Source organism: Perissodus microlepis, chromosome 7 (genome assembly GCF_051167445.1).
Source record: "Perissodus microlepis isolate ML-2025 ecotype Zambia chromosome 7, ASM5116744v1, whole genome shotgun sequence".
Lineage (NCBI taxonomy): Eukaryota > Metazoa > Chordata > Actinopteri > Cichliformes > Cichlidae > Perissodus > Perissodus microlepis.
In genome coordinates this window covers 26,029,498-26,042,615 of record NC_140467.1, presented here as the reverse complement: position 1 = coordinate 26,042,615, position 13,118 = coordinate 26,029,498, and the positions used below count along the sequence as shown (strand labels likewise).

The following is a 13,118-nucleotide window of genomic DNA, read 5'->3' as shown; positions in this document are numbered from 1 at the left end:
AACTGACCCTGGAAGTGTTTTCCAGGCCTTGTCTTTGTCTGAGAATCTTCAGTCTTTCATAGTAAACAGCTGGCTTCAGCTCCTCGTTGCTGCTCAGACTGGAGTCAACACCATGCTGAGGGATCACTGCAGAGAAGCATACACACAGATGTTACTACACATTCCTGATTGATAATAACCAAAGAGCACCATGACAACATGGGGTACAGCTGTACCTGCTGTGGTCTGGATTCGAGTTTTCCCCTCTCTCTCAGACTCAATCATGCGAAGGCCTCGCTCCACGTAACTCTGGAAGAACTGGGATGTGTTTTTGAGGAACGGTTCCAGGTCTGCATCTGAGTACTTCTGTTTGTACTCATATAACTCTGTCAAACCCTGAAAAGGAGAGTGTTCATGCTTCACTTTGTTGTCCAGGGTCAAAAGTATCATAAAACGTGTTTCAAAATTAATTACACTGCTGCTTTGATTTTCAAACAGGAGCGATGCTGACCTCTTTAGTGTTCTCCTTGGAGCCGATCTTCTTGAAGATTTCAGACAGAATGTCACTGACCTTTGCCTTTGACATCCGATCGTCCTGCAAAAGAAACATCAGGATAGTGTAACTCAGTAGTAGTTGACAGTTCAATTATTTAACCCTCTGGACTCAATGGATTTGCTACATCATGCTTTTTCCTGAACACTGCCGTCACATTTAGTGCAGGAAGAAATGGTAAAAAACTGGATCGTCTAAGAAAAGCACCGGGGAGGAGAAGAGAGAAAAAACCCCAGAGGAATAAAACACATATTCACACAAGAAAAAGTAGAATTTTATTTAACTTGTACATCAGCATTCTGCTCAACATAAACTCACAACTCTGATGGAACTGACTGATGGAAAATTCTCAATTTATAGAATCATTGCCGAGTCTTATGCGTTACTTACTATACGCAGTCCCCCCTTCTCGTTGCTCCGGTCACTCTTGAGTCCCGCCAGGTTTCCAGAGTGTTTGACTACCCGCCTCAGATGGGCCTCCAACTCAGACTCGTTACGATTCTCAATCATCGACAGGTGGTCAAGGATCTGATCATCATTAATACAAAGCAATAGGAAAGAGTCATCAATAAATGAACATTTTAAATACTCATTTAAAAAGAGTCCAATTCAAAACTTTATCAAAAGCATTAAGCATGAATGAATGGTAAAATAATGTGACCTGGACCTATGTATGGGTTACTAAACAGGTATTGCAGTTTTCTTATATAACTTTTATAAGAGCTTTTCTTGTTTTAGTGTCCATTCAAAGCTCTTTAGACAACAAGTTGCACTGAACCATACATTTAGATGGCACTCTAAAGGGAGCATGCAAACTCCACAAATGGAACCCAAGCCAACCAAGGGATTCAAAACAGGAACTTTTATTTTTGCTGTGAAGCGCTAGTATTAACCACTCAGCTACTGTGTGTGTTACCTTTGCCCCGGTGAGCTTGCAGAGTGTGTGTAGCAGCGTCTTGAGGGTCCTGTGTGGGACATCGCTCTTGAGCTGCTTAAGTTTCTCTTTGGGAAAAACTTTCATGAAGTTGTGGACATCCAGCAGGATCCGATCCAGGTTTATGTTGTTGATGGTCTCTGGGAGGAAGCGGATAACCCTCCACAAACACTGAATGTAAATAAACATGAGTTAGAAGTCCAGTTTAAAGCATTTTTAGTGGACAGCAGGTTTGGCACTAACATCAGGTTCCCTTACTTTCATGACCAGCTCTGAGACCATGGGGGAACCAGCTGTCGAGACCAGTGTGTCCTGAAGCAACACCAGCAGAGCACTGCCAAGGGACGGGAAGGAAAGAAGTAAAGTTTATTTGTCAAGTCAATTTCACAGAAAAACAGTCACAAAGCACCCGTACACAAAACAAGTAAAACAGGAACATTAAGGACTATAACAGCCAGTAAACACAATATCAACTGGTAGTTTAAAAACAAACAAATAGTAATTCAATAAAAAATTAAAAAAATCTCAGGAGAAAGTGATGCTAGAATGTGTTAATAGTCCAGCACTAAAATAATCTAAATGAATGACATAAATGCGTTGAATAAGGAGACCATTTGTAGCAATTTAAAAATGTTCCTTAAATGAAAGAAACAGGAACAAGACAAAGGTTTTACATGTTGAAGTCCAAAGAATCAAATATTAAATATTAAATTAAGTCAAGACAGGTCGAGCCGAGATCATCGATTGCTATGAACTGGTGGTAGTGTAGACTTGGGACAGCCAGGTATCCCAGAATGCATTTCAAATCACAAGCAGAGAAGCATCTGAACCAACACGTTGTTCGTGGATACTGAAGACTCCAGCCTGTCCAGAAATGATTACAGCATCTGTTTTTAAAGAAATGTTTATTCAGCGGTAATCTAAGCACCAGCTCTCCGTTAGAATTTTCTGAGTTTACTGAAATAAAAATGAAATCAGAATAACATCTGATTTGTGTGGTGTGTGTTTTTTTTTTTTTTTTGTTTTTTTAATGTTGGCGTTTTGGTCATGTTACGTTTAACTGTCAAAGACTTGTTAGAAACTATGAAACACATCAGATTTCTGGATGTTAGCAGACAACTAATACATGAGACTAAAGGCAGGAAGGTGTCCTTTATTATAAACTATGATATAAATGTGGAGGTGCTAATAACATGTTTAGTTATATAGCACTATTTCAGTAATAGTCTATTTCAGTATAGTGATGTACAGTTACCACTATGTCGTTGGAAAGTCCACACGAGTCCAGATTTCTGAGGACACACTCACGTGGGCGTTATCTTTGATACTCCTAAACTACAAGTTAACTTAAGTCAACCAAGTCAGACAATTCTGTTGTAATGAAAAACAAACACTCATCCCACCCGCAAGTTATCGCAGTGCCAGCTGTTTAATTCACAGCAGCTTCTGCAGTAACCATGGTAACCATGGACACTGAGCACGTGGATCGATGCAGTTCAGACTTTTGAGTAATACCCCAAAATCTGTCTCTTTGAAACTAAAAAAGGCTCATTTATCAGCTGTGCAGCTGGTTTTCCAGCAGGGTCCTGCTGAAAAACTGCAAGATAAAGGGAAACATGTTGATGATGAATTATTTATGTAAATAAAATGGAAGACTGTGGCGCTTTCTGCTGATTGTAAACTGAAACACTGAATGTAACTGGCTCCCAACCAGGTTGTGTGTTCAGAATAGGTTATTATGGTGATTCAGCCGCCCACCTTAGTAACACAAAACTGACCTCTCTGGACTTAAAGCCGTAAAAGGAAGAATGAAATGATAATACAGATACACACACAGAAGTCAGCTGAAGTTATCGCAGTGAGAGTTTCTTCTTACTGACCTGATCATGTTGGTCTGGTCAGACTTCTCCAGGACTCTGATTACAAGCAGGTTGACAGACCTGATGACCTGTGTTCCATCTTCTACATCCTCCACTCTGCTGTCCAGCATCAACGTTATCAGACCATGCATCAGGTCCTTCAACACACCCATAGACGCCTCTCTGGCCAGGGACTCCATAGAGAACAGCTAGTAGAAAGGAACAAGAGGAGGTCCATAAAGACATCAGCGTCCTCCTCTCAAATCAAGCTAACAGATGTGATTACTGTGTAGGCACAACTCACAGACAGCATGTTTCCTATGATGCAGCTATACAACTTTATGATATCCTTCTTATCCACCCGATCGTCAGCCATGTGCGTGCTGTTGATGAGCCTCAGCTGCATGATGGTTGCAATAAGAAACTGATCAATGTGTCCCGACATCACTTCCGCTTTGTCCTCCTGTCGCAGTACCTCATCAATCTGCAGAGGAAAGGAAAATCCTTCAGATTTAGAGAGAAATGCTATTTGGGAACACTGAGCATGGGTTCAGGGATACCATTATACTTTTATTCACCAACATTTATGCATCAAGTTGTGATAGGAGTATCTTTGTAGTGCTTGTGTTTGTGCCAATAAACAAATAAATACATCCTGACTATCATGTGAAAATATCCATTCCTGAAAAGAAGGGGGAAAAGAAAGACCTGTGCCATGTTTTCCTAGCAGTGCAAAGTCACCGTATTTTTTAAAGAAACTCTTCTGCTTCATTAATGATTATTGCGAGTGGTGGTTGACAGTTTACTAAATATTTCATATCCAATCAGTTGAAAATGTGCTCTGTGCAAAATACGTTTACCTGTGCCAGCGCCTGGATGCTGGTGTTGATGTCACCACTCGCAACCTGAGAGATGACAAAGTTGATGGTGGAAGCCGTGCTGTTGTGCAGTTCATCAAAGTGTGGCGAGACCGAACGCATCCTTTGAACACAAAATTGCAAAGAAGCATTAAACCTCAACAAATGTTCACTTCTTTCTTCTTGTTTGTGTTGCTTGTGTGTGCGCTTAATTATCAGGACTGAGGTTGTTTACTTGGGTTCAGGGATCATAATGGGCTCCAGCAGCTCATCCAGCTTGTGTTGGACAAGGTCCGGCAGCTCGCACACTCTACCCTGGTCCATCTCAATCATATCCAGGTCTAGCTGGAACTCCTTGGGGATGGATGGATGCAGGGACTCTGTGTGCTGTGCATTCTGACGGGCTTGGCTAGATAGATTGAGGGAGGGATTGGAAGACAGGTGGTGGGAAGACAAGACACTAAATTTAGTTGAGTATAATAATCCATCAGTGCTGCTTAGCTCCAGTCCTCACACAACTTCAAGCTTTGAGAGATAATGTGGATATACGTGAATATCCTCAGCCTAAAGAAGGGTTTATCCAATTTAATATGATTAATAAATGAGTTTGAAACTCTCAAATGTCACATTTCTATGAATCACTGTATTCCAACACAGGACTTGTATGTGTGAGAATTGTCTGATCAACCAAATTTCACTGGGACTGTCTGAACAGAAACCGAGCCGCACTGATTTTAAAGACATTGAGTTTGTATCCTTCAGCGAGATGGGGAAAAAGTCATGTGGACAACCAGATAAAAGGCTACTGTTCATTACATTAATAACAAATAACAGGTTGATGAAAGTGATTTATCCAGCTGGTAACGTATTTCAGCAGCATAGGTCCTTTATGCAAATAGCTGAGGCTATGATATTGATTTTGTAAAAAGAAAAAACTTTGTACTTGTATAACAAGACTGAAATTTTAAAGGAACCTTTTGTTTTGGCCAGAATGAGGGAACGAATCCAGATACCTCAGAAAGGTGTAATGTCACTCTTGAGTTAGCACATTCCAGACAGAATGAGGAAAAACAGGATTTAGTAAGTTGGAGCCATTCAGGCATCACTAGCAATGCAGTATAATTTATTAATTTTATTATTAGCATATTACCATTTTTTTTTTTTCTATAGATGGATAGAGCCTGACCAATACAAATACAGCAGTGGTAGTACAGATGAAACATTTACAGTTTTGCTTTTTACTGTTTATGTTCAGTTATCTTGGATTACTGACTCAGGGTATGTTGGTGTGCTCTGATTTTCCGAGTGGGAAATCTGAGTTAAGGGTGGAGGTTCCACAAAAAAATAAAAAAAATAAAGATTTCCAACTACGAACTCATTATTATTTAGGAACGCACCAACGTGCAACTGTGGTGGGCAGACAGCATGCTATAAAATTAGAAAGTACCCAGGAACTTCTAAAACTCATGTCATTAACTTTGAAGTAACCCCATAATTTGGTGAAATCTATTTTCACAGCAGTCCAAAGACCCTGAAAATTTAGGTTAGGCTGCAATAACATATTGTTAAGTGCCGGTGCAACACCCCCATCACAATATTCTTTAAACAGTGGCCCTTCTTTTAGTGAAAAATAAAGAATAGCACACACTGAAATTTTACCATAATCCACTGACAAAAGTGATAAATGTGTCTGGGATAAATAAGTGCAAGTGGACAGTGGAAAAACTAAAGAAAAACATGTCAGAAAAGCTCATTGGCTTAACCAGTGTACTACGGTGGGTGATGTACATCAGCAAGAAGGCTGCAAGAGTGATTCACACCTCTGGGTCAAAAACCAAAAATTCAGATCACCATAATACAGTGGAGGGGAAAAGATACATTTTCATGCTTCTGTTTGAAGAAACAGCAACCACAATATTTGGCAAAAATAACCCTCTAAAAGTAGAGAAATGAGAGAGAAAGAACAGAAATAACAAGTTTACATTGAACACACTGAACAAGAATACAGTGAGACGAGTTCTTACAATGGCTACAGACAGAAAAGAGGGGAAGGAGGAGGAGGAGGAGTTGGTACTCACATCCTATACGTGCGATACATTATTCTGCTCCAGAAAGGAAGGCAGGCAGAAAAAAGGAGGAAATCACAGAGGAAGAAAGATGAAGGGTTAAGAGAAAGGCAGGCAGTCGGCCAGTGAAAGGTGATTTTAGTTGAACTAAGTTGAAGACTAGACAAGTAACCTTATGAGAGGAACCCAACATGCAATGACTCAGAATATCAAGACAAGAAGGGGACAGACAAAGTTGTGATTAAACATTCAAACTGATGTATGACTGCATTAGATTCATCCCAACCAAAACACAATGGACCAAATGTTTAACATGCTCACAGGAAACATTTGGAATAGATTGTAACATGGCATTTCAAGGCAATTCATAATGCAAACTATTTACGGCAGATATTACAACAATCTAAATCCCTCTAAGATTTTTATTTATTTATTTATTTATTTTTACATAAGACATGATGATTAACTTGGCTACTGTAGAAACCATATTGAATGTTTTTTTTAGCTTAACCTCCTAGGACCTGGCGTCCACATATGTGAACATCACATTTTGGGTTATTTAGACCAAAATACTCAATTTTTCTCTACAAGGGCCTGATATCCACTTACGAGGACATTATACAGCTACTGTTCTATCGAAATTTTAAAGAAATATGCTCATATGTGGCTCTCATTTTTCTTAGAAACAAAAATCAGGTAATAAAAAAAATAAAATCTGGTAATTCTTTGTTTTTACATTCATCGGGCCCCAATATGCCCAAATATCAAAGACAAATTAAAAATGCAAGCCGTGGAAGAGTTCGGGTCTTAGGAGGTTAATGTTATACTGGTCATACTGGTCTTCCATTTAGTTTACTGTGAAGCTGAAGCTGCTCCCTGGTGCACTGGTCCACAAAACTACATGCTACAATAATTCACTGTGCATAATGAAATGGTCAATGTTGAGCCAGTAACTCTCAAACTATGACAGCTTTATTAAACCGATTTACACAATTCAATTTTACTTATAACGCACCAAATCACAACAACAGTTACCTAATGGCACTTTAGTGGCACAGAAAATAAAATGCTGCCAGCAAAGAGGTGTAGTGGCAGCATTGTCACCTACTAGCAAGATGGTTCCTGGTTTGAATCTGCCAGCTGACTGGATCCTGTTTTTGTCTGCATGTTCTCCCTGTGCCTACGTAGGTTCTCTCCAGGTACTCCAGTCCAGTCTTTCCCCACTATGATTCTACTAAGATGTATAGTAGTTTCAAACTGCTCTCCTGGATTACTAATATTTTTTCTGGGGCATTATAACTGTATCAGCTGACATGAAACTTACTTTTACACTGAAGAGTCAGTAAAGTTTCAGCATCGAGTTGTTAATGTGTTGGGATTCGTGCAGGCACAACCAAGAAACCGTCAACCTCATTACAACAAGAGTCATTTTTACAAGACCAGTGCCTTAAGTGATTTGTATCATGCTTTAAACTATATGTGAAAACTTCTAGTATTTCTGCCCTACTGTAACCAGCCGCTAAACTTGAAGAATAGCCGTTTCAAAGGCCTGCTGTGCACTGTCACCAAGCAGTAATCACACAATGATTTTTCCCCCTCATCAATATTCTTATCTTATGGTGAGGGTCCTTTTTATTTTTTATTTAGTTGAGACAAACTCATAATCAGAGGGGACATACTTAAGCTTATTAGGGTCTTCCTGTGCAGGCTTGCGGAGGAAGGTGGCATTGGAGTTTGTTGGGTGCTCCTTCTGAGACCGATCTGTTGCAGTCTGTTTGGCCACAGCTGTGGGTGCCTTCTTTGCTGATCGCTTTATTCTCTCTTCTAGCATACTCATGTCCTTCTCCGACAACTGGAGGCACAGGGATAGAAGCATGTCAAAGAGTGCGGAGTACAATTTCATGTGAAGTTTTACCAAAACATGACCAGGACCAGTGCTCATCTTACATTTCCTATGAGTTTGTAGACCTGATCCCCGCAGACGTTGTAGACAGCCACCACAGTGTTGAGGGCAGCATTGCGTACAGATGTGTCTCTGTCACCAATGTGCACAGCAATTTCTTTCAGAGACTTAGCTGGAGTAGGCTGGCATACATTCATCCCATAGCCCTCTATCAAACAACCTAACTCCTCCAGACATTCTGAGAAAAACAAAAACACAACACAATTACAATGTGTTACAGTATTTCCCCTGCATTTCTCTACATACAGCTTCTCTGGTTGTAGTTTAAAAAAAAAAAAAAAAGAATATAAATGTGAAGGCCATATAGTCGATAAATTGTCTATTTCTCTCTCTCTCTCCTTCCTGCAATCACCCACTTAAATGTCTTCTGTGGTTTCCCCAAGCCATTTGGTGTTTCAGTTGTCCATTCTCACTTGAATCCCCCCATGTTCCAGTCTAATGGCCTCCTCAGTACCTTATAGTACCTTATTAACCTAACAGCAATTTTGCTCTTGGACTGCAGACTTACTTGTGTCTCATAGAAGTAGAATGGGAGGCAAAATCTTCAGCTATTTACTAAGGAACCAGTTCCTAGTTTGGATTTAGGAGACATACTACTACTACTACTTTTAAGATTAGGCCTAAAACTTTCCTTTCTGATAAAGCTCATATGCTTATGTTACAATAGGCTTAGGCTTCCCATAATGCACTGAGCATTTCTTTTTCCTCCCTGTAGGTTTATACACCACTACTACATTTAATTAGTAAACTCTGACCCTTTCTCCCATAGTGAGTCTTCGGTCCCGTTTCTGCTTGCCCTCGTCTTTCTCCTAACACCCAACCTATCGCTACAGATGTCTTCTTGAATTGCTGGAGCTGACAGAGCTTGAAAAGAACATTTTTCCTTCCCCAAATCAAAATCCTGCCACACAGCTTTCATTTCTAATGCAATTTCTGTTTTATATCTATAAAAAAAAATTGGCACAAACAGAAGAGGACTGATAGTCATGTGGTGCAGTAAAGACTGTAACCAAAGAAAACCTACCAGCTCTCTGTTTGGAGTTTTTGGATTTGGTTCCATCCATGAGGAAAGGGAAGACCTTGGATGCTGGATAAACCTTGCATAGCATGGCCAGGATAGCCCGAACATCTTTGCGAACCACATCTTTTGATTCTCCAACCTAAATATGAGGGAAGATGCTCAGCAGATGGAGTGAGGAAGAAAATAAATGAAGAGGTCCCATTCGGGTATGTACTCACCTTAAGTATGAGGTAGGGGACGAAGGAGTTGGCTTCATACTCCGTCAGGTGGTAATTCTCTCTATTCAGCATGGCAAACAGCAATTTTAGATACTCAAGAACCTTCATCAGGACTGTGGTGTTGGTATCAAAAAACCGCAGGGTGAACCACTTCAGAATCAGGTCCAGACAGCTGATGGTGGCTTCACTCTCACTCTCCAACCTCTGTTAAACAGACTTCATTAGTGAAACGCAAACAAAACGCACTGCAGTAGGAAGAGGACCAGCCAATACCTCAATCATGACTCCAATGGCCTTGACATGTCTTTGGAAGTCGAAGTGAAACAGCTCATCTTGTAGCCACTTTGCAAAACAGGTGGACATTTGAGTTTTCAACTGCTCCACATATTCATCTCGAGGGGTGATGAAGTTCCACTTCAGAATCTACAACAAAAACGTTTTCTTTTTACTTAAGCAGACATGTCATATTTCACCAAAAAATAAAATAAAATACATTTTGCACATCTAATTTTATCACAATGCAACACTATGAAAATGCCTTTAAATGGTTTAACAGGTATTCAACAGTCCTACAGAGGCTACATGTATTCTACCATTTCATTCATTTTGCATCATGATGATGAGAATGATTACAATCTCCCTTTCTCTGACATACATTAAACTGGAGGTGTTGTGTTCACAAAAAAAAGAAAAGAAAAAAAACAGGAGTAACAATTTCTTAACTATAAGTGTGTAGTTTACACAGCATCTTAATTATAGTATCTCGTAATTGAGATACTGTAATTGGAGCTGATGCTGCTTTTTTCAGTACAATACGTTGCAACAGCTCTTTATTATTCCATTTAAGAGCTATATAGGTGTGCAGCAAATGGGTTTCTGTATTATAAGTTAACCACAATCTGTAGCATTTAAAGTGGTACTGGTGGTAATTAATAGGGAACATAGAACAAAAGGTGCAAATGATTTTGGACATACATGAAAAATAGAGCTGCAATGATTCATCAAGTATTTTGAAGTATCTGATTATAAAAACTTTGAATAAACCGCGGCTCTGCAGCGTGCCGCTGTCACGATGGAAATGGGAACTCAAGTGTTTCAGCCACATTTGCGACTAAAAACGGGGCTGTAATACAAACTTATTTAGGAGCATTGTGTAAATAAAAGGTGTGACATTAAGGCCACACAGGCCCCAGTTTTAAACAGAAACCCTGAAAAGACAACAGCAGCAGTGATGATGACGCTGGCGTAGTTTAACATGGAGCCAGAGTCTGTTTACACACCGCGAAGAGCAAAGAGGCGGAGCAGTTACAGACAGACTGAGCTCAGGTAGAATGGAAAGGGGAAAAAAAACCCAAAAAAAACCAAAAACAAAAACAAAAAACCCAAAAACCAAAACGTGTTTGTAGTATCCAACACAGCGGCGCTGTTCCTGTAACCACCTTGTATGACTACTGGGTAGGTGTGTACCAGTAAAACTGGGCCAGTAAAACTGAGCCACTGACCTGAGGGTTATTACACCGAACAGTGAATTATTGTTAATATTAATTCATAGCTACACCTTCATAACATCTTGTTTTCAGCAGCACAGAAACTTCAGAATGCTGTTATTATTGCTTCTCACCACATTCTCCTTTAAAGGCTTACAGACAAACTCAGTTATTCATAAATAAAGGTTGTTTTTTGGAAAAATGAAACAAATTTGGGGGGGGGAGAGAGTCTAAAATGGAAACCAATGAGCAGTTCAATTTGAAAGACGTATTTTTCTCTCTAATATTCATTATTGCCCATTAATAAGACAAAAGTATTTCTATATATTTTTAGAGCTGCTTTTAATTCTCAAGTCTTCTTCTCTCCTGCACTTTCTCCTCAAAGTAATAAAAGTTTGGGTACAAACCTGATCTTATGCTGCATAGAGATTTCTTATCTGTGATGGTTTTCTTCTATTTCTCCAATTTGGTTAAATTGGAGCGTCTAAAAATTAGCTATACATGAGGATATGAGTATGTGCTTGCCTGTCTTTTGTATGGACCCTGCAATGGACTGGTGACCTGCCCAGAGTGCACGCCGCCTATTGCCCTATGACGGCTCCTATGGAAGTTCCATTTGTGCCAAAATTATATTCACGTGTACATCATCTATAGAGACAACACACTGGTCTTTGTCTATTAAACTTTGACGTCAGCTGTACAACCAGCATATTTTGATCACCAGATTGTGTATGTTTCATTTCAAAGTCAAAGCCTTTGTCTGTGCCAATAAAACTTGTGTTCTTTTATAGGACTTCTATTCTTTTGGTTGTGTTGTTGAGTATGTTAGCTTCCTGTCACTTCATGTTAGGTTGGTTCTGTGCTTCATTGTGGTGTTTAGCGCACTGCACACAGAACAATATCTAACGTTTTCAATTTAAATTTCAGCTTATAAATAAATAAATAAATAATAATCACCTTAGTTCTTAAATTTCATGTTTTTAGACTTCATGAAGTCTAAAACTTCAAAGTCCAGCAGCCCAAAGGATACACCTACAATTACAAAGTCCACAAAGACATGCCCTATTGCTGTTTTTCCAGCTACTGGTACCTTCAATTGCTTCTCCTCTTTGATCCTCTGTTCCTTCGCATTGGCGATGAGGATGAAGAGTGGCCCAGACTTATCTTCATCATCCTTCAGACCTTTAGACACAGGCTTCTTACCAGCAGCACCCTGAGGGAAGCAACAGCAAATTCATAGTGAGAACAGCTGAATTAAACATTGTTCTGCCTGTGGATGTGTGAGCATGGTAATGTTTTCTAATGTCAAATGAAGAGAGGAAGAGCTTGTAAGTAACACACTGCAGAAAGAAGAAATATAGGAGGTGTTATGCGAGGCAGGTTGCAACGCTGAAGTCTGACACACACATGTTAGTGCATTTTTGACACAACCAAGGCGAGAGAGAGAGGCTAAAAAGAGTTAAAAAGAGCCCAGTGAGAAACTCTGCTCCTGATGTACTGGGAGAGAGTAGGGACAGTTCAAATGAAGTTCTGAGCCGCGTTTCATCACTAAACACCACTTGAACATCTACCTGTTGATTGCCACCAGCAGCCTTCCCTTTGCTGGAAGGCTTTTTACTACCATTATTGTCCTTGTCCTTGGAAGAAGGGGGAGGGATGGGTTCCTCAGGTGGGGAGGGAGGCTGGGTGAGTAGAAAAACCATATTGTGTTTACAACTTCTTAGTCCTGAATTAACTGATAAGAAAATAGTGTAAAAGGAAAAAAACCCAGTCGCAAATGTGCATGGCATGGCAACCCATACTGTACTGACTTAATTTATAAAGCACCTTGTATCTGCTGAGTGCAGTACACAAAATGAATAATGTTCACTCACACACACGTGAGAAGCATAAATACCTTCTTAGCAGCCATTCCACCTCGGACTTTCTTAACTTCTGGTTTACTATCAGCGACGTCTTCACTTGGTAGTTGAGACCTGGAGGCTGCAGAGGACAGATTCAAATTAATAGAATGGTCTGGCCATTTTAGCTCATACCTGCAAGCCTAACAGGAAATGACAAACTTCTCTCCAATGAAATCCTGAGTTCTATTGTTAGACCAGTTTAAGAGGGTTCATTGTGAAGGAGAGGAGATCAAAAAAAAAGGCATCACTCTTAAACATGAACAAGTACACTTAAAAC

General features: G+C 39.8%; 1 protein-coding gene across 5 annotated transcripts in view; it reads right to left on the bottom strand.

Annotated features, from left to right (window-relative positions):
- The window catches only part of ckap5 (cytoskeleton associated protein 5), a 40,335-nt gene that overhangs the window by 2,934 nt on the left and 24,283 nt on the right, over positions 1 to 13,118 (bottom strand). For 2 of the 5 annotated variants that reach the window (XM_084934398.1, XM_084934399.1), the window contains exons 26-44: positions 12,835 to 12,920; positions 12,509 to 12,619; positions 12,028 to 12,150; positions 9,724 to 9,873; positions 9,451 to 9,654; positions 9,236 to 9,371; positions 8,196 to 8,389; positions 7,928 to 8,100; positions 6,261 to 6,284; positions 4,418 to 4,591; positions 4,186 to 4,306; positions 3,630 to 3,809; positions 3,347 to 3,534; positions 1,725 to 1,800; positions 1,449 to 1,637; positions 923 to 1,060; positions 491 to 574; positions 216 to 375; positions 8 to 126 (exon numbers count right to left, since the gene is read on the bottom strand). In XM_084934398.1, the coding sequence (XP_084790524.1) occupies positions 8 to 126; positions 216 to 375; positions 491 to 574; positions 923 to 1,060; positions 1,449 to 1,637; positions 1,725 to 1,800; positions 3,347 to 3,534; positions 3,630 to 3,809; positions 4,186 to 4,306; positions 4,418 to 4,591; positions 6,261 to 6,284; positions 7,928 to 8,100; positions 8,196 to 8,389; positions 9,236 to 9,371; positions 9,451 to 9,654; positions 9,724 to 9,873; positions 12,028 to 12,150; positions 12,509 to 12,619; positions 12,835 to 12,920 (2,630 nt within the window). The remainder of the gene's footprint in view (positions 1 to 7; positions 127 to 215; positions 376 to 490; positions 575 to 922; positions 1,061 to 1,448; positions 1,638 to 1,724; positions 1,801 to 3,346; positions 3,535 to 3,629; positions 3,810 to 4,185; positions 4,307 to 4,417; positions 4,592 to 6,260; positions 6,285 to 7,927; positions 8,101 to 8,195; positions 8,390 to 9,235; positions 9,372 to 9,450; positions 9,655 to 9,723; positions 9,874 to 12,027; positions 12,151 to 12,508; positions 12,620 to 12,834; positions 12,921 to 13,118) is intronic. The other 3 variants (XM_084934400.1, XM_084934401.1, XM_084934402.1) reach the window with 3 other exon arrangements.